The sequence below is a fragment of the Uloborus diversus genome, chromosome 7 (assembly GCF_026930045.1).
Source record: "Uloborus diversus isolate 005 chromosome 7, Udiv.v.3.1, whole genome shotgun sequence".
In the NCBI taxonomy this organism is placed as follows: Eukaryota; Metazoa; Arthropoda; class Arachnida; order Araneae; family Uloboridae; genus Uloborus; species Uloborus diversus.
Window position 1 is genome coordinate 63,041,331 of NC_072737.1, and position 20,687 is coordinate 63,062,017.

Sequence of the window (20,687 nt, forward strand, 5' to 3'; positions counted from 1 at the left end):
AAATGTCACGAAACTGGACATATAATAAGTACCAAAATGTCTAGAAAACAACAGTACAAAATGAAAATGTTGTTCGAAGTGAACCAAAAATTTATGAATATCGAATTCAACATTGTGAAAATGGCTGCTTCAGAACAACTTACTGTGTGCATTGCATTAATTTCTTACTTTCGTAACACTTTTTGATTTTTCATCTATTTCTACATGGGTCAGAAAAACCAAAAGACTTTTTAAAAAATTTTTCAAAAGACTGAAGAACAAAAAAATCATACATACGAACAACACTTTCAGTCATTTACTGAGCTTAGAAGCTATTTATACGTTACGGCGTGCGTTTGTTTTACCTTTTTCATCCGCCATTAGACAGTGGCAGCAGCGACCCCTATAGTTTGTTGGAGTTGCGAATTTGTTTGAACAAACCATTTGTCTTCTATATAAAAAAAGAAAACAGAACTTTTTTAATTCTGCTAAAGGCCACTGAAGAATATTTTTATGATGTTTCAAACAGAATTTCTACAAAGTTTTGATACATTTTTAAGAAGTACGGCACAAAGTTCTCAGAAAAAAAATTTAGGATCGCAAAACGAAATCAGCTACTCAACATTTGTCATTTGTAAACGGGGTTTTATCCGAATCCATGCAGCTGCCTGTTTTGTGACGACTCGCTGAATTTTCTTTGTAAACTCGTACTAACTGAAGACCTTTTTTTTAAATACGTGATATGCCTTTCTGCATGATTGACGACTTTATTTTTGCTTTAACTTCAGTTTCATTTTCAAACGTTAATAGTGTTGAGTAGAGGAAGGAGCGATTCGTTATGTCGCTTTAGGCACCACAACTTCTCTAGCTTAAAAAAAATGCTCATTTATAAAACAAATTTTTTGAAAGAAATTTGTAATTAAAATTTTTTATTTCAATGTTTTTCATTTAAATATTTTCTGAAAAATGTGACTTTTAAAAAGTTTGAAAGACAAGGCTACTCCCTTCACTCGTGTAAACTGTTCATAGAGCTGAAAGAAAAATTTTATATAATTTTATTCAATGTTTAACCAAATAGTTTTAATAGTGTTCAGCCCTTTGCTGATTACATTAGCTTTGCATTTTTTAGGTAATCCACGCGTAATCAATGGGAAGGGAGCAAAGGAAACGGTACCCTTCCGAAACAAAATCTCATAGGGGAAGAATTTGTCTCCCCTAAATTTAAAAACAGCTTTTAAACTTATTTCGAAAAAAAAAAAAAAAAAAGGGCTACATATGTATAAGTTTAGACTTTTTTTTTTTCAAAATCAAAGCTTTGATTTCATACAAGCAAGTGGCCAGGTAAATTGTAAACAATTCCCAAAAAAACTCATCTTTTGACTTAAATATCACATTAATAATGAGGATGAACGTCCGAATGATGCATATCTATTTAAAAAGGATTTCTTTCTCATCTTTACTTTTGAATTTTAAATACTTTCCAAGGACGAAGTAGAGGCACGCACATTGCCAAGGGCAAAAATAGTTGTAAGAAACTACTTTTGCTTCCATCTGTCTTTCTGAACGCATCTTTATCCTAAAATGGTTTTTCTTTCAGAGACTTGCGTTCACCATTAACAACCTGTGAGGTAGGTACCTTGTCGAAAGTACTTCTATTCAACTACAATTATTTGTATGCAATTATTTTATTCTGCCGCAATTACTTTTCCCCACATTTAAATGGGTTTAATGAATAGAAAAATATTTAAATTCTCCATTATAAAGTCATTTTAAAATCATTTGAAAGCAATCCATAACCTTTTTAAATAGCAAACGAAAGCATAAATTAAAGACGATTAATGAAAAATACGAACGAATGGGACTCGAAGGGGAACATAAAATAAATTATGTTTGGGGAAGGGTAGTAGCTGGAGCAATTGGTTTAGTCGAGCCATACTTAGTTCTCACGAGGAAACTCATTTTTTACACACCACATTGTTTTGATTTCGTAGAATTACTCTAACCAATCGTGAAATTGGCGTGTTTTTTAAAGAACATTTAAACCATTTCAAAACAATATATCTTTCTCTTATTAGTACCATCTAATTCAGGACAAGGAGTGAACTATTTTCAACCTTATGCAAAAAATCTAATATAAATCTCAAACTGTAGAATTTTTGAAAAAGTCGAAATATTTCGCATCAACATTTAAGAAAAAATAATAATGCTAAAATACCCTGTGGAAATCACGTATTTGCCATGTGGAATCTACCTGCCAAGAATCTTATGTGCAATTATTTAAAAACTGCTTTGACAATAGAATGTTGAAAAAATACTCGTAAAAAATATTTTAATTATTTGAAATTTTTGCAGCTGAGCATTGTTTTGCTTCCACGTGTCATACATTTAACCTTCCCTTCAAAAGTTCTAATCGTGGTTAATAATCTTTGACTTTTGACACTTTATTTACTAAATTATATTTCATTTTCTTCTGAAATCAGATATGATCAGATCTTGGGAAACGTATCTTATCATTACAAATGAATTTCAGCACGTTATACCCTTGTTCCGGGTTCAAGCTGTGTTTTCCCGTATGTCAGTAGTCTAACCATCTAAAACAACCATGAAGTTATTTTTTCAGCATTTTAATAAATGCTTTTGCATTGAAAATGTCATTCAAGCAATGACAATGATGAAGAGATTAGTTCCTTTATATATGCTCAATACGATGGTACCAACCACAAAAAACATATCGAACAGGTAGAATGAAGGAAGCACATCTCAAAAATTGCATTTTTTGGAGATGTGCCTTAACCAGCAATACACATTGCTGCCCTTTGTTATTTTAGTGCTAATAGTCACCACTAGATAGCAATTGAGATGCAAAGGGATTTAAATAGGCATTCTAAAGTTTTGAATAAAATGAGTTTAAGTTCAGCCAGCTCTTGGTGGTAGGCTTTCATTGATTTTTTTTTCCTAAATCATGTTGCACAGCAGTACTAACCAGGATTACTTGTACTCCATCTTGTTTCCAAACAGAAGATAAGTTCTCCAAACATTTGCACTGGTTAGCTCCAAATTTTTAATTTTGCCGCATACATCATTTTGCTTCTCACTGCCTCAATTGATGCAGTTATTATACTGCAGACTGTGGAGAAGGGATGAAGTATGAGAGAGGCACAACTGTGATAGTGGCTATTTTAAAATGAGTTCCTTTTATTATTTGTGTACGATAATGCCTACATATATGCAACAAGTTCTTCAACCATCTAATTGAAATTTTATTAAAACGATATTATATATATGAGATATATATTGCACCTTCTGACAGCTGCACAGCTACGGTAGGGGTAGGGGTTTGGGAGTTTCTCTCAGAACTCCAACATTTTATTATGTTTTTCCCATGCATAAAGGAAGATAATTATTTAAACTCTTATAAATGGAATAAGTTATAACAAAATATCTTACTGCTTACTGAGCCGGAAGCGTTCTCAAATTACTTTCTAACTCGTAAATCAGTAATATTTCGTGATATGCATCCCTACTGGTGTTGATGGCAAAAATGATCCTAATAAAACGGGAAAAGGAGATTATCGTCACCTAGCACTTCCAGCATTGCACGAATCCTTTATAGAGAAACCTAGAGAGGAAGCCTACCAGAATTTCCGCGACTCCTTCCCAATTCGCATTGACTTGCAGCTGACGAAGTGAATTAAATGATAGTGTATTGATTTTGACGTACAAGCGCTTCACGAGAGTTTTTAAACATTTACGTGTTTCTTCTTAAGGCTATGGGTATGATATTCTCCCCTCGGATATTGAATGGTGTCGGAAGAACGATAAAATGGCCAAGCTCTAATGTACATTCATAAAGAAATTGATGTATCTGAAGAAGAGGTTTTAAATGATCTCTAGAGAAAAAGCTATGAAGAATGTATACAAGGTAAAGATGATTAACAATACACTGTGCTTCCTCTTCCTTCGCTTTAAAGTCATTGCAATGTCAATTAGTAATTTTTTGTTGAAGAAAACAATATAAATGAATAATTACTAAGACATAGAATCTGTTTGATTAAATATATGGAATGTATTTTCGCATTGGAAATGAACGAGGAAGAAAGCAGTAATTTTCGATTTTGAGAACCTATCCCAGAATTTTTTACTGACTGCGCACTGCCTCCTGATCAGAGATTTGATCTGTTCTACATCAGGGTGGTGACAAGAACTGTGAAAAAAACGTTCCCTGACTTTTCCCTGATTTCCCTGATTAAGTTCACCAAATTTCCCTGATTTACGTTACCAATGATAATGGTTTTCGTTTTTTGCTCTACTTGAAGTCCATTGTATGTTTGTATAAAATGCAGTATTTTAAACGTTTTAAGTTGTGTAAAGTTGTTGAACTAAAGATATATTTTAAAAAGATGCTACTTTTTTAATAAAATGGTTAAAAAAAGACAATTTTTTTTGGGGGGGGGGGGGAAACCTACAAAACAGTATATTAAATTTCTACACAAATGGAAAGATTATAGAAAATGAAAAAAAAAAAAAAAATACTTCACTTCCAGAAACCACTTAGCATAAGAATTTTAAGAAGCTATTAAAATGACTCTTAAAATCATATGTGTATTTATGATAGAACTAAAAAGTAATTGAAATTATTTCGAACTAAGTTTTCAAACAGTATAATAATTGTTGCAAGAATAACCAGTAATAGCGAAAGAATAGAAGTAATGTAGTTATTCTTATATAACTAATTGACATATTTATGCAAAACAGATGAAACCATTTGACATCCATTCATAGGGAGCTTTTCTCTAATCAAGAATATAGGTTTTAATGAATGAATACAACATTTTAACAATAAAAAAAATAAAGATACATATTTACTTAAGTACACAAGTTAACTCAGTATATCTACTAAAGTATTTCAAATGATTTCAGTATTTAACGAAAAAAAAAATCTTAGATTGCTTTTGTAACAAAAAACTTTGAAATGCAAGGAAAAAAAAGCAATTAGTTAACTTCAAAATATATAAAAGAAGAATACAACTTGGTTATAAAATTAAAGAATTACTTAAGTCTGAAGAAAAGAAAACCTTGATAATCTGCGGTGACAGCAATTAGTATAACAGCAAAAAACAAAGTTTTTTTTTTATTGAAAGTTCAATTTTAGGAATTAAATTAAAAATGCGAAGTTTAAGCTTTTATAGTATTAATTAAAAAACCAAAGATTTCTTCTTGAAATCGTGATTACATTACTTAATTACTTAAGGACAATGGAATAAAGGCAAAGGAGCTAAGGCATTAATGAAGGCTTCCTCTTTGCCTGTACGGTTGTTTATTTTACGTAGCATTGAAAGCATAAAAGGATATTTCAAGCTAGGTAAAATAAACAACCTAACAGACACAGAAGCAATCTTAGGAATTTCATTCTGTGGTTAATAAGTAAGATTCAATACTTTGATGTTGAGGAAAAAAGATGCACAAATATGCGGTAGTATATAATCGCACCTCATTAATTTTACTTTTTTTTGAACAGATAATTGGTGGAAAATGCGTAGGGAATTAGAGTATTTAATTTTGTAAAGCAGAAAAAAGAATTTTTTCTTCATAAAATCAATTTTTCCTGATTTTTTGTTATTTTTTCGAAATTCCCTGATATTTCCCTGATTCCTCCCTGATTAATAAAGTTCTCTGACTTTTCCCTGATCTCCCTGATTTCCCTGATCTGTCGCCACCCTGTACATTGACGAAGAACATAAATATTGCACAAAGGTTACAGTCATTAAGCCAATTGAATACTAAGTAGGTACAAATAAATTTTATCTTTGAGTATGAGTTTTAAGAACACAGGCCAATACATCAAACTAATTTTATCGTACAGGGAAAAAAATTGAAGGATAAAAACGTCTGAGTGAAGTTGAAACATGGATGTTACAATCAATTTAGAACCTACGCTGCGTTCTATATCTTACACAGAAATTCCTTTTCACACTTGTCAGCAGAAGTTGGAGCAAACCTAACCTGGCAGTGTCGTAATATTGTGATTAGGATCCGCACAGCCTTAGCGATGCTGTTAGGTTAGGTTTGCCCCAACTGTGGTTATGCTTCCGTGCTTTAAAGCGTGTAAAATGTCCTGTATTTTATTTCTGATACGCCAAATTTTTCAAGGACTGCTGGATGTAGTCTTGTTCTACCATTTTGTGTTTAAAGTTATTTGAATGTTAGTTACTACATTTCTCTGAAATTTTAACTGAAATCACTGTACACAACGGATGGATTAAAAAAAAAGCTCAAAATTATTTAAAAAAAGAAAAAAAAAAAAAACCTTTGCATGTTTTAAAATCCAAAATTTTATTTATTTTAACACCTAAGAAATGTTTAAAGTAACCACAACGCAGGTTTAAATAATGAAGAAATACATTATAAAAGAATTTCTCACATCTGACACGCGTTTTATCTTCGTGCAAAAGTAGTTCAAACTAAAATTATTGATAAATAATAATCATTATAATATTTCCGAAAAATATAAAATAAAAAGAAACACAAAAGAAAAAGCAACACTCATTGTGAAGCACCAAAAAAAAAAAAAAAATCACGTAAAATCAGGTAACAAGATACTTTCTCATGTGTTTGGCAAATTCGTTTTTTTCTCCTTTGGTTGCAATATCAACTAGTAGAAAAATTAAAACCTGATAAAAAATTTCAAAAGTTTTTGTGTCCTATAAATTATTGCTTCTTTCTTGAAATCATGATTTAATTTTTCAACATGCAGCCAGAGCCTGATCATTCTGATAGTGGACAAGGGGCACATTTTTGTTTCAGGGCCCTCCTAAGATTTTTGAAGACACTGGGCATGAAATTCATTTTGAGTCTCCCCCCCCCTCCCTATTCGCCCGCTTATTCTGAAGCTAGGAAATATTTCAAAACTTATTGACACAACCATGCTAAATTTGGTGGTACCTCATATCACAACATTTACAAAGTAGAAGATATATAGTATACGATAATTATATAAGATGTGGTTAAACTTCGCCAGTTTACCGTAAATATCAAAGTTATCTATGATATAACATTTAATAGTAAATACAGACTAAACTTGGAGTTCAGACTTTGAGATCTGCAAAGAGATCAAATTTTTAAGGGGAATTTTTATCAACAAATAAGAGACTTTTTCCCTGTCTTGGCATTTGTAAAATATCAATGACATCATTGTACTCCAAATTCTGAGTGAAATCAATATTTATTTTTAATTAGCATGATAAATTAACTGATTTTGGGCCCCCTGAAATCTAAGAAGAGGGGCCTGTGCCCTGCAAGCCCCTGCGGTAATCGGGCTCTGCATGCAGCGAAACTTTGTTCCGCAGAACAGCGTATATTAAATCCATTTTTAGGGATTCCCCCCCCCCCTAAGAGCAAGGGTGCACCCCCTAAATATCGCAAAGACCACCTAAAAGCAGGACCCCCCTCCCCCAATGAGAAAAATATCCCTCAACCCCCCCCCCCCCCCTAAAAATTTCAACGACGCAGTCTGCGTCATGACCTAACCTAATTGGGCACCCTTGCATTTGTCTGTGGCAATTTTGCTCATCGTTTGTATTTGGCAGGATACAAAATCAAGTAAATTGTCTAGGTTTAGGATCTTAACTGGGGCTTAATTTCTATCAAACGAAGTACAAAAGTCTCACATACTCCACAACTTATTTTTATATACAATTAGTTGTGATACTGAATTTTGACTCAAAGGTCAAATTTTTTATAAAAGTGAAAAGGAAAGCAGAAGTACCTTTTTTTTTTTTTTTTTTTGAAGGAGAGCAGAAAAATCATACCTGGTCATTGTGTTCAGTATCAACGAGGTATACTCTGCATTTTTCGCACTGAAGTAGTTCCTCTGCTGTAACCATTATTTTGTTGATGAGTTGATCAAGACAAATTGTTTCTTCAAATATTGATTTAGTGAGACTTAGGAGAAGCTGTAAAAAGAAATAAAAGTAAGTGAAAAATTAACAGATTAAAAATGTTTTTAAAATGTTATTCTTCTCCATTTGTTATTATTTTGTAATAAAAATACATACAGAGAAAAACTAAAATAAAAACTCATATTCAATCATTATTTTTTTTTCCATTTCATATTAAATCCATCGATTTCGTTTGCTTCACAAATAAAATTTTAATTGAAAGCCGAAACATGAACAAAAAAAAAAAAAAAAAAAAAAAAAAAAACTAGTAATTTAAGTGGAAAAATTAATGGAAAAAAAAAATGGAAAAATAATAGCTGAAAATTAAAATTGTATATATTTTCCTCTATACAGGGTGTAACAGTACAGCGTTTACAGACTTTCAGGAGGGCAGATAGAGTACACCTAAATGATGGGAAATCACATTGCATGGTCGGAAACGCTTTCCTGGCGCGGTAGTGACGACACAAATCACCAAAGAGACAAGACACGGACAAGAGAAAAAAACATGCTTATTATCCTTAGTACAGCAAAAAACTAAGAAAAAAGAACATGGATGAGACAACGATCGTCACCAAAGCAGGTGTTCCAAATTACGACCCCGGGCAGTGATGCATGCTTCACATCTCCAGCGCATTGAAGATCAAACGTCAAAGCGAACACGGCAACATAAACCACGTGTGCGCATGCACTGTCATCTGATGCTTCGGTTACGTAACAACGTCTATCGTGTACACCAGACAAAAACTTACCAGCATTTTTACTGGATTAGAAATAAAAAACATGTCTTTTCCTCTTATTTGTGTCCTGTCTTTGTGTTTTGTGTCGTCACTATAGCGTCAGGAAAGCGTTTCCGACCATACACTGCTATGTGATTTCCCATCGTCTAGGTGTACTCCATCTGCCCTGAAAGTCTATAAACGCTGTACTGTTACACCCTGTATACTAACAAATGGCGCAAAGAATCTCTCTTGAGAAGCTACCGCATTTCATGGGAGAAAAATGTTACACCTTGGAATCTTTGCCTACGATTTTGTCATTTCATTAACACATAATTAATATTCATCGCGCTCTTCCAATGCAAGAACGCCATAACTACAAAATTAAAAAAAAAGGGAAAACAAAGAATAAATACAGTGAAAGTGTCACTGCCTTCAGAAAAAAAATATTGAGAAGAGAAATTGCAAGAATTTACCAAGTTTTTCGCTTTGCGAACTAATGATATATCTGTGCTTACAGTACATTGTAAGTTATTTAAGATACAATTGAGTCTGAAATGTGAAAATATCCACGATTCAGTAAAATTGTGCGAATACACACAGTGGAGGAGGATTTGGTATTTGGGGATATCTAATTCCGAAACTCAGAAATTTTCCTTTTTTCACGACAGAAAATTTACTAAAGTACCTATTTCCCTCTCGGAAATTTAAAAATAACCCCTTTCGAAATACTTTTCTGTCTACGCCACTGCGAGTACACTGAAAAGAAAAATTACTACCCACATTGAAGGCTATCCTCTACAATGTTTTTCCACCTCAGAAAAATGTAAACCAAAATTTAAACCAGTCTTTAAATTTAAAGTTAAAATTTTAAATTGTTGCTAATGAAAAGGATTGCTTTTTGTTGTGGTCCTCTAGCATTGAGAGTGTGATTTAGATTTTAAACGTGTCCAAAAAGTCAGCCTTTAAAAAGCTCTTTTGGGCAGCCGAATACTTTGGGGGGGGGGGCGAGTGAAGACTAGGAACTAGGAAAGCTGTTTAAATGAAAAAAAGAATGTACTTTGTTATGGGTAAATTAACTTTGGAAAGAATATTATAAAGAAATAATTAAAAATCCAGTGAAATTAGGGGAGGGGGAAAAACTTTAAGCGGAAACAAGTGTCAAATGCAAACAGACTCAAATGCTGTCAATCTTGGAAGACAAAATTATAGATTATATCCTAAAACTGGCAACAACGAAAAAAAAAAAAAAAACATTGAACATAATTTTATCATTTCTTTCTTTCTTTTTTTTTTTTTTTTTTGCGGACATCGGACAGGTCAAAGTTTTCCGCGGATCAGTGTTTGATAATCTCTGCCCTAAGCAAATATTCGAATAAGCCGCTTTGAGGAGCTTACGTTCAGTTGTGCTCAAGCTTAGACGTGAGAATTATGTTCTTTGCTCTCTTGGCGTTATATTTCATTTTAAAGATTCTTCTTGCATACCACAACGTCTACAATTAAAAAAACCTTCATTACGTGAAGCAAAGAAAAGAGCAAACCAATAACCTTAAATCCGATTTCCTCATATGTTTATTTTTGTTTGTCACGTAACATGTTTTCCAACTTTGCTTTTCAATTGAGGCAGTGAGAAGCAAAGGGGTGTAAGTGCCAAAATTAAAAATTTGGAGATAAAATGTACAAACGGTAGGACAACATCTCATCTATTATAGGTACTGCTATATGGCGTGATTTCGAAAAAATAAAATAAAAATAAAAATAAATAAATGAAAGTCAATCTAGGATCTGAGCTTTAAACGTGTTTTACTTAAAAATGCAAAATGTCCACTTATATCCCTTTGCTTCTCACTGCCTCAATTGCAAAAGCTCAAAGCTTACAATTGAGGACGCTTAAAACCAGAAATTCTCAACTGCTAAACCGGCAGTTGGCAAACTAAAATTTAAAAGAAAAAAAAAAGATATTTTTAAAGTTAATGGTTTATTTTTAAAGTTCTTAATTTCGTTTTTAAAGCTTGGAAATAGTGAAGCGTACACACATTTGTCATTTAATTACCCCCGTCTCTGACGGTCAAAATATACTGTAACTAAATAAAATACTCATCATTCAAAATACGTATTCCAATTATTTAACTGATGTAAATGGAAATAAACTGTATCACCACACTTGTGTGTGAGTGGCGATTTTTGAAATTCAAGTAATTATGAGTGAAAACTATGCAGCGTTAGTAAGACATTCTGAACGTTACTTGTATTTCCAAATGACAGTTTACGTGTAAAATTACAAATTACCACTCCATATCCGAAGTTAGGCAACATTGCAAGCAAACACCGTTTTTTTTTTTGTTAATTGTCAATTTTTAAAGTGGAGAGACTGTTTGCGGACGTCATGCTGGTGTGCTAAAATAGTTTTAGCTACCAGTGTGAAGATGTGTGACATGATGGTACTTGCAACTCGGTTAGGGCTAATGAGCACAAACCCAAACAAAGGGCGTGACTTCAGTCTCTGGATGCTGTATCTGAGCCTGTTAGGTATTTGATTGCAACTGTTTCAGTGTTACTATTGCTTAAAGATGGCACAGAGTAAAAAGTTCTTAACAGAATTTAATGGTCTTACATTTATCTCTCCAGCACCTTTATAAAAATAAAAGTAATCTTCTATTTTATTATAGTCATTTAAACAAAAAGAAAAAAAATGCTAAGCTGCTTAAGCTCGGATATAAGTTTGGTTTTAAGAAAAAAATGTGAGTTTCTTGAAAGCATAACTGACTTTTTCTTTCGGATTCAATCGAGCAAACATTATCTTATGCAAAAAAAAAAAAAGAAGAAAAGGTGCATGTTCATATGGTTATGGATGCGTCGGGCAACACGGGTTCTCTTGAAATATTACTTGCAAAATAAGACCTTATATTTCATGCACGAGTGTTAATAATACCCGACTAAAACTGTCACGTCTTATCTTATTATCACGGCATCTTAAAGGAAAAGATCAATTTCAAGATAGCAATCGTGTGGTTAACCTTCATTGCTGAGAATGATCAAGAAACTTAGTGATTTGAATGATTAAATACATCACTGGTGTCTAAATTGAACATAAATCATGTCTACTAGTCAGTGATTCTCATCAGAGTTTAAGTTAAAGTTTAATGCTGCAAAAATATGTTTTTCAAGTTCTACACTGTAAGAAAATTCCGAAACGACACAGATACGTTTCGGGAAAAGTTTCGGGATTCCGCAGGTTTTTATCATTTTCTTGTGAAAATCAAGTAGGGGAATGTGGGGCAAATTGAAATAGCGGGGTAAAATGAAAAGGTGAAATATTTACTCTGCGTTTAGCGCCAGCTATCTGGTAATATTTTAACAATGTAGATGCACATGTAGTCTATTCCAGTCAGGAAAAAATGCAGCCGAATATTAAAGCATATGATAAAACAAGCAATTTTCAAAAATTGATACTCTTTTTGTAATAATTGTGGAAAGTCAAAAATTATTTTTTGTACTATAAAATAATAAAGTCATTGTTATGAGCATTTTAAGTATTAATTGAGATCTTCTAATTAGCAGTGCAATATTTATTTAGTTAATATTAAGCTTATTTGCGTTATTAATATTTTGCTCAAGTAGTCGAGTACATGCGGGGCAAAACGAAATAGCTTATTTCGTTTACTCACTCAATCATTTACTAAAACACTTACGTTTTCATGTATTAATTAATTCATTTACATTCTTTCCTTTAGTAGTTCACTTATTTATTCATTCACACTCTTATTTTCTTATTCATTCACTCTTTTACTCACTCATTTATTCTTCTTCATATATTAATTTCTATTGAATCTAATTATTCGTTTATTGTTCCATTTTCCTTTCATTTATTCGTTCAACATTTTATTTACTGATTCATTTGATCAAAAATACCTTTTACAATCAAATAGGAAATATTTCATTTTTCACTTTGCCCAATCAAAAAAAAAGTGAAAATTTTCCACTATTTTTTGAAGGATCAAAATTATTACCAAAAAAAAAAGAAAAAAAGAAAAGAAAAGAAAATATTTCAGTGAAAGTTTTATTACACAATTTTCTTTCTCTTTGTACTATAATTTTCAAAACAAATTTCCAATTTGTTCATTTTGAAAAAGCCTAGTCATCTTAGCCATCTCATTTTGCCCCACATTCCATATTTGTCAAATAGTTTTCTGATTTGCTACAAGTTGTACGAATGCAGATTTTTCACTGTTGAAAATATTTTTAGCTTCCAGTTTAAACATTGACTGAGTGTATGTATTAAATGTATCGGCTACAGTTCAACTACGGCTCGCCTAGGTTGACAAAGCTTCAAAGAGAGCGAAATGTAAATATCTGGATTCCGTAGCTTTGTAATTAAGGGAAATGCTTGGTACTTACTTGAAATTCTGTCTTAACTCCTATGAGTTGTGCATTACTGGATCGTTGCACTTTTTTTAAGTTACCCCCTGCCCCAAAACGTCTGTCAAATTCCCGTAAAAACTATCAAAATTTTAATAAAATAATTAAAAGCATCGATTCAAATGTTTTTACTCTCATGTGTTGTACCTTACTGGGTTGTTGTACCTTCCTTAAATTAAACCCCCTCTCAAAAAATCTAACAAATAAACTTTAAAGTTGTCTCAGGTGAAAAAAACATATATAGTGCTCGAATTAATTGGGGCAAAGTTATTTTTGCGGACTTTCAGTTGATTGCCAGCTAGCACCAGCAGGTACCACTAAGCTGTTGTATGTGTCTTGATTCTATCTGGATGTCAGTTTTGATTGCTTAGAATTGGTTTGGATGAGAAATTATGATTATTGAACAATTCTTCAGATTCTTTCTGTGAGAAGCCGAAGTTTCATTTTGCATTCGTTCATTTTAGTACGCTAAAAAGAGACATAACTCCTAGAAAGTTAGCAAAGATAATCGTACATAACAGTTACGTACGTATAGTTGTAAAAAATACTGCTTTTTTAAATTGATATTAGAAAATCTAGCTCCTCCGGGCGTCCAAAGAAGTGCATTGTAACTGAACCATTTCCTCTTCAAAGAAAGAGCAAATGTTAAGAAGAAAAGAAAAACTCCGAAATAGGATCAGTTCCTACTCTAAAATAGCACTATAAGACCTACATGAACTAGCCAATACCTTATGAAGTATTTATTGCCTATTGATGTTGATATTCATTGTTCGAGAATACAGCGGAGACCTCTCACTTTTGGTTAGAAGAGAAGTTGTCAAAAGGTCAGTTTTCCAATACAACCACAGGAAATACAGGGTGTCCGAAAAGTCCTTGACACATTTAAAAAATTCTTAGAAAACCAACAAATTGTCGTATGAATTTGCTGTTTGCACCATAATACTTACAGGTTCAAGAGTTTTTATGACATCGAAAAAAAAAAAAAAAAAATGAAAAGGGGAAAAAAAGAAGAAGAAAAAAATTTTGAAAAAAAAAATAGAACCGACTTCAAAATTGCCCTAAAAAGTGAAAAATAATTTTATTCTTTAAACACCATCGATAATACTTTGAAACATAATTTTTGAAGTTGGCGCAAAAACGATCGATAAAATCATTCACAGCCATAACTCAACTACAAGTATAAATTTAACCAGGTCCAGTTTCTTTACTACCAAATGCATTACGCATTGATGACAGCATATTTGAGTAACGATTAAATGTTTCGCTCCTAACTTTGGATGTTTTTTTGATAAAAATATGAACGAAGCATGGTTACAATGGATTTTCCTTTTTGTTTTTGCGCCAACTTCAAAAATTATGTTTAAAAGTATTATCGATGGTGTTTAAAGAATAAAATTATTTTTCACTTTTTAGGGCAATTTTGAAGTCGGTTCTATTTTTTTTTTCAAAATTTTTTTATTTCATTCTTTTTAGTGTAAATGTAGATATTTCAGTAAAAGTAAGAAGTTACCTAGTAAGAAATTCGGCCCTATATCACTGTATTGCTTTAGAAAAGCCGTTATTCAAAATTATCATTACAATTACTATTAATGTTACTCTTATATGGCACCAAACTTTTATAACAATGAGTTTCTTATTGTCGCGTAGATGAAGATAGCGAAGATAATGTGAAAGCCAAACGACGCGAATACTCAAGCGTTAGTCTCAACTCGAGATCTTTATTCAGAACCACGAATGAACGTTACATCTCCTTATATACAACTTGAGAAAGTGCTGGAACTTTCCAGACTTGGAAAGATACAGAAATTAATAGAACATTCGAGAAAATACGGGAAACAGTAGAAACGAAATGTTAGTAAAATTCACTTTGTCCTAGTCGGGATTTGAACCCGGGTCGCTCGTGTGGGAGGCGAGAATTCTACCACTGAGCCACCGTTATCCACGAATGAAAAGTGCGAACTTCGCTACAATTTAATAGGGAAATTGCATAAAATTTACTGTTTTTTGCCCATAACTTTTTTTCTAAAGAACAAATATGGTCAAACAAAGTAATGGGACCTAAGTTGAGCCATCCCCTATCCATCAAAAAAAGAATCACCAAAATCGGTTCACTAGGTGAGACGCTATGAGTGGACAAACAAAAAAAAAAAAAACATACATACGGTATGAACTGATAACCGCCTCCTTTTTGAAGTCGGTTAAAAAGGAATTTCGCAGACAGGGTGTCAGTATATGCTATGCTTGTAATTCTTCGTTTAGTAATTTTCATTCCTTTTTGCGTTTTCCCATGTCCACAAAAACGATTTAAAAGTAACTTTTAAAGTTTTGTAGTTTAACCGCAAATTCATACGACAATTTGTTGGTTTTCTATGATTTTTTTTTAATGTGTCAAGGACTTTTCGGACACCCCGCATTTTTTTACGTTGGCCAATTACGAGTTCGACTACCTTTGGCGTTGCTCCCCTCTAACTCTCTAACCGTTGCATCCCTGTTTCGTACACTTTTATGAAAGAATGGAAAATGTTACTTTCTCCTCTCACAGAAACAAATTGAAGATTTTTTTTTTCAATTTCCCTAATTTTTCATATAGACTAGTTTCAAGCCATCAAAACTCACATCCAGATGACACTAAAACAGGCAGAATTGCTTAGAGAAACCACTGGAGCTCGCTGGGAAGCACCCGAAGTTCCCGGAAAAATATCTTTGTCCCAATTAATGCGCACACTATTGTACATCATTAAAACGTTCCAACTGTTATGTGCCAAATGCTTGCTTTTAACGATGTTATGAATTTTGGAAAATGAAATTGTGCTGAAGTACTGGACAGTGTGTCATATTTCCTTGTTTTTTCTACTTCCCGGGTGCACCGTCAACGTTTTCACTGTCTCTTACAAATTAAAGGAGCTACTGTACTAACGAAAAAATTCAAACTCAAATTTCCATTTCAATTACTGATGAATGAATTTTGACAGATATTTTTATTTTATGTGCATGCAATTGTGTATGGTTTGTCGTTGGTTCCATCGATTTGAACATTTATATCGATATACTCAGGGCGATCGGATTTGTGTAGCCAAATTTTGAAAGGGTTACAGGGAGCGATAATAAGCAATAATAATGTGGGAATACTGTAAGGTCGCAAATGCAATGCTGGCATGTACACAACACCCGAAACTGACGGATACTTAACATGGGTCACAAATAGTAGTAAACTAACACACAAACAAAATTTTGCACTAAATTGCATTCCTTAAGAAAGGTTTAAAGCAGTTGTTGAATTTCGAGGCCTGCAGTTGTATTACATGATTCGTAAAGACAGGGATGTTCATTCCCCACCCCCAAGAGCAAGAGTGCACCCCCCAAATACCATAACCAGTTAAAAATTGGAGCCCTCCTCCCCCGAAAAAAAGAGAAAAATACCCCTTAAACTACCTCTAAAAATGTCAATGACACAGTCTACTCCTTGCCACCCCCCCCCCCCCGCACAGGTGGGCAATGAGTAGGGGTACTCGAACTTAAATTTTTGAAAGAATTTGTTGGAAGAAAAATGTTGCAATTCGAATTTTTCTTAGCGGAAACCAAACAATTAATTTTGTATAACAAAGCTAAAGTACAATAGATGACAAAAATGCAAAAAAAAAAAAAAAAAAAAAAAAAAAAGAAAGAAAGAGAAAAATATTTGCTGTTACTGCCTGTGTTGCTGCTGTGTACTATACCTGCCCACGGCAGTGCTGATACTCTTAATGTTTATTTGCGTCCTTTACTTTGTTTGCATACCTATGCCTTATCTTTTTACTTTCTTCTATATCTAATATATAGAAGAAAGTATTGGATTCGTGCAAATTTTCGAATTTCGAATTTTGACGGATTCGAACGTTTTGAGGTGTGCTGAGTCCATTTCGACTATTTTTGGAAAATGGCTGTCTGTCTGTGTATGTGTGTGTCACGTCTGTGTGTGACCAGTTTTTTGTGGCCGCTCTACAGCAAAAACTACCGCATGAAATCGAACGAAATTTGGTACACACATGTGCCGCTATGTGAACTTGTGCCCATTGGTTTTGCCGCGAATTCCTCCAAGGGGGGTGGGGCAATGGGACGTTTTTTGAGTTACGCGTGCTTGCTATTCCTCAGGAAATAGCTGGCGGAATCAAACAAAATTTGGTCCATATGTCGCCATTAACAGGAACAGGTGCAGATTCAATTTTGGTGTCAATAACTCAAACGGGGGTTGAGCTATAGAACGTTTTTTGTCGTCAATTGTGACTGCTGTATCTCAAGAAATAATGAACGGAATGAAAGAAAAATTTATCGGCAAGTAGCCCTTAGTGGGTATAAGAGCTGATTTTATTTTGGTGTCAACAGCTAAAAAGGGGGTAGCGCAATCACCCGTTCTTTTTTTCCATTGTGAGTGCCCTATCTCAAGAAGTAATGCTACGTTCTGGTTGAAATTTGGAATGTTGGAATGTATGAATCCATATGCAAACAGGCTTTGGTTCAATTTTGACGCCAATTGCTCCAAGAGGTGTTGATTTTTTTTTTTTTGCGAATAAAAATAGCGTTATTATTGCAACTATAGGAAAGATAAATCGTAATAGATTGTCATCTGCGTATTTCTCGTGATTTTAATTGTATGGAAATGATCGGAAATATTTTCTCGATGATTTAAAATTTTTAACTGTTGCCATCTTATGTTTGTTAAGAAATAAAACATTTGTAATTAATTCAAGCAAGGCTTTTAAAATAGCTTTCAATTTTCGCTCTTTGCTTTGCTTTTGCAATAATTCAGACATTGGGATGGTCGTCAAGTTTTTGCATGTGTAATTTTGTTTTTGTTGGGAATATTGCTTCCTCGTCAAGCATGGGGAGGGATCAGAAAAAAAAATATATATATATATATATATATATATATATATATAGAAGAAAGTTTCGTGATGGCCACAACATACTAGGTTCATCATGTTCAAATCTCAAGTAGTGCTATTTAATTTATTGCTTTTGAGACTAAAAATTAGCAAATATCGCGTCATAGTAGGAAGAAGCCAAGGGTTTCTGGGGGAGTGTATTGACCCTTAAAAATAACCTTCTGACCCTGACAACCATTATTTTTCTTCTAAGAGAAAAATACTCTGAATGGATAAACTATTCTATTTTTGGAAGCACCTATGACAACGATAATCCTATATTTAGAATATTCTATTTTTAGCATGAATAAATGCCACATACTTAAAATTCTTGAACCTTTTAATACCTTGCGCACGAAATTTAAACAATTGCGCGAGTTAAGTGGGTAAAAAAGTTTCCATAAATAAATTTCGCATGCACGTATTCAAAACAGCACAAGTAGTTTGATCCAAACAGACCTTAAGGCTCTCCTAAATATGTATTTATCATCCTTACTTATTGGTAGGAGCGCAGAAAACACAGAACATTCAACCGTAGCTATTTATAAACAAAAACAAGCAGCGCTGGGGGACAGAATAAGTTATATAAATACCAATTTCGATGTTTTTTTTCGCATTCGAAATCGTCACTTGAAATTATATTTAGAAACACATTTCGAATGGTGTTTTTTTTACATTTTTTTTCTCTTGCTCGAAGTAATTCATGCATAACTAAAACTCGAGATACATCGCTATTAGCGCGCTTCGCGTTTGGGGATAATAATAAGGTGGAAGTTGGTAGCAGCGGAACCATGGCACGTTTGACTCAGAATCAGAGCACATACTAATTTTCCTCTTTTTTTTCTAGCTGGGATTGTGTTACAGCAGATGGAGGCGGCGATAATGAAAATCTTCGGACTGTAAAATTAAGACGTGGAAACATACGTAACTGAGGTTCTGCTCTTATGGATCGAAAAGCACAGGAGAGAGCTAAATATACTATGTAGATATTATTTTATTCAAATATCGAGTGATCATTTTCCTGTAATTATAATGTTTTGAATGAAGTCAATGTTGGAATTTTAAAAGAACGACAACCTTTTATTTAAATTAGCTTTGGTCCCCATATGCTAAATATTTGGAGTGACTTTGTCTTAACTGATTGGAAGTAGGTTGACTGTCGGATTCCTACTTGCAATTATGCTGAATAGCTACTCTCTTTTGTAGGAGGAAGAGATGCATTTCACGTTCTTATTTCTCATCAATAAAATTTATGCACATTATATTAAAAGTATGTTACGTAGTTAGCTTTTTTAAAAATTTTAATTAGCTTTGGTCCCCGAACGCTGAATATTTGGAGTGACTTTGTCTTAACTGATTGGAATTAGTTTGACTGTTGGAGAAGTATGTTACGAACTTTTCATTTTTTAAAATTTATAATTAGCTTTGATCCCCGAACGCTGAATATATGGAGGGACTTCGTCTTAACCGATTGGAAGTAGACTGACTGTCGGATTCCTGCTTGCAATTACGCTTTATAGCTAGCTACGCTTGCAATTACGCTCTCTTTTACAGGAGGAAGAAAATAGTTTCACGTTCTTATAAATCATTAATAAAATTTATGCACATTTTATCAAAAGTTTGTTACGTTGTTTGCATTTTTTAAAATTTTAATTAGCTTTGGTCCCCGAACGCTGAAAATTTGGAGTGACTTTGTCTTAACTGATAGGAAGTAGATTGACTGTCGGATTCCTGCTTGCAATTATGCTGAATAGCTACTCTCTTTTGTAGGAGGAAGAAACGCATTTCACGTTCTTATTTCTTATCAATAAAATTTATGCACATTATATTAAAAGTATGTTAAATGTACTTTTAATTTTTTAAAATTTATAATTAGCTTTGGTCCCCGAACGCTGAATATTTGGAGGGACTTTGTCTTAACTGATTAGAAGTACATTGACTGTTGGATTCCTGCTTCCAATTATGCTGAATAGCTACTCTCTTTTCTAGGAGGAATAAACGCATTTCACGTTCTTATAAATCATTAATAAAATTTATGCACATTTTATCAAAAGTTTGTTACGTAGTTTGCTTTTTTAAAAATTTTAATTAGCTTTGGTCCCCGAACGCTGAATATTTGGAGTGACTTTGTCTTAACTGATTGGAATTAGTTTGACTGTTGGAGAAGTATGTTACGAACTTTTCATTTTTTAAAATTTATAATTAGCTTTGATCCCCGAACGCTAAATATTTGGAGGCACTTTGTCTTAATTGATTGGAAGCAGATTGACTGTCGGATTACTGCTTGCAATTATGCCGAATAGCTAGCTACGCTTGCAATTACACTCTCTTTTGCAGGTGAAGAAACGCATTTCACGTTCTTTTTTCTCATTAATAAAATAATGTACATTACATTAAAAGTTTTTTTACGCGTATTCCATTTTTTTTTAAATCTAAATTAACTTTAATCTGCATGTGATAGACATTTAGAGTGGTATTGTCGTAACAGATTGGAACTAGATTGACTGTTGGATTCCTGAGTTCGCATGCCTGCAGTTTTGCTGAATAGCTATGCTCGAAATTGCGCTCTCTTTTGCAGGAGGAAGATACGAACTTCACGTTGTTATTCTTCATTAATAAAAGTAATGTGCATTATATCAATTACGCTCGGTTTTGTAAGAGGGAGAAACGCATTTCACGTTCTTAATTTTCATTAAAATATAATGTACTTCATATAGGAAGTATATTATAAC

At 33.2% G+C, this 20,687-nt stretch overlaps 1 protein-coding gene across 2 annotated transcripts in view; it reads right to left on the bottom strand.

Moving 5' to 3' along the window:
- The window catches only part of LOC129226070 (cGMP-specific 3',5'-cyclic phosphodiesterase-like), an 89,174-nt gene that overhangs the window by 37,522 nt on the left and 30,965 nt on the right, over positions 1-20,687 (bottom strand). For both annotated transcript variants that reach the window (XM_054860655.1, XM_054860654.1), the window contains exon 3: positions 7,788-7,931. In XM_054860655.1, the coding sequence (XP_054716630.1) occupies positions 7,788-7,931 (144 nt within the window). The remainder of the gene's footprint in view (positions 1-7,787; positions 7,932-20,687) is intronic.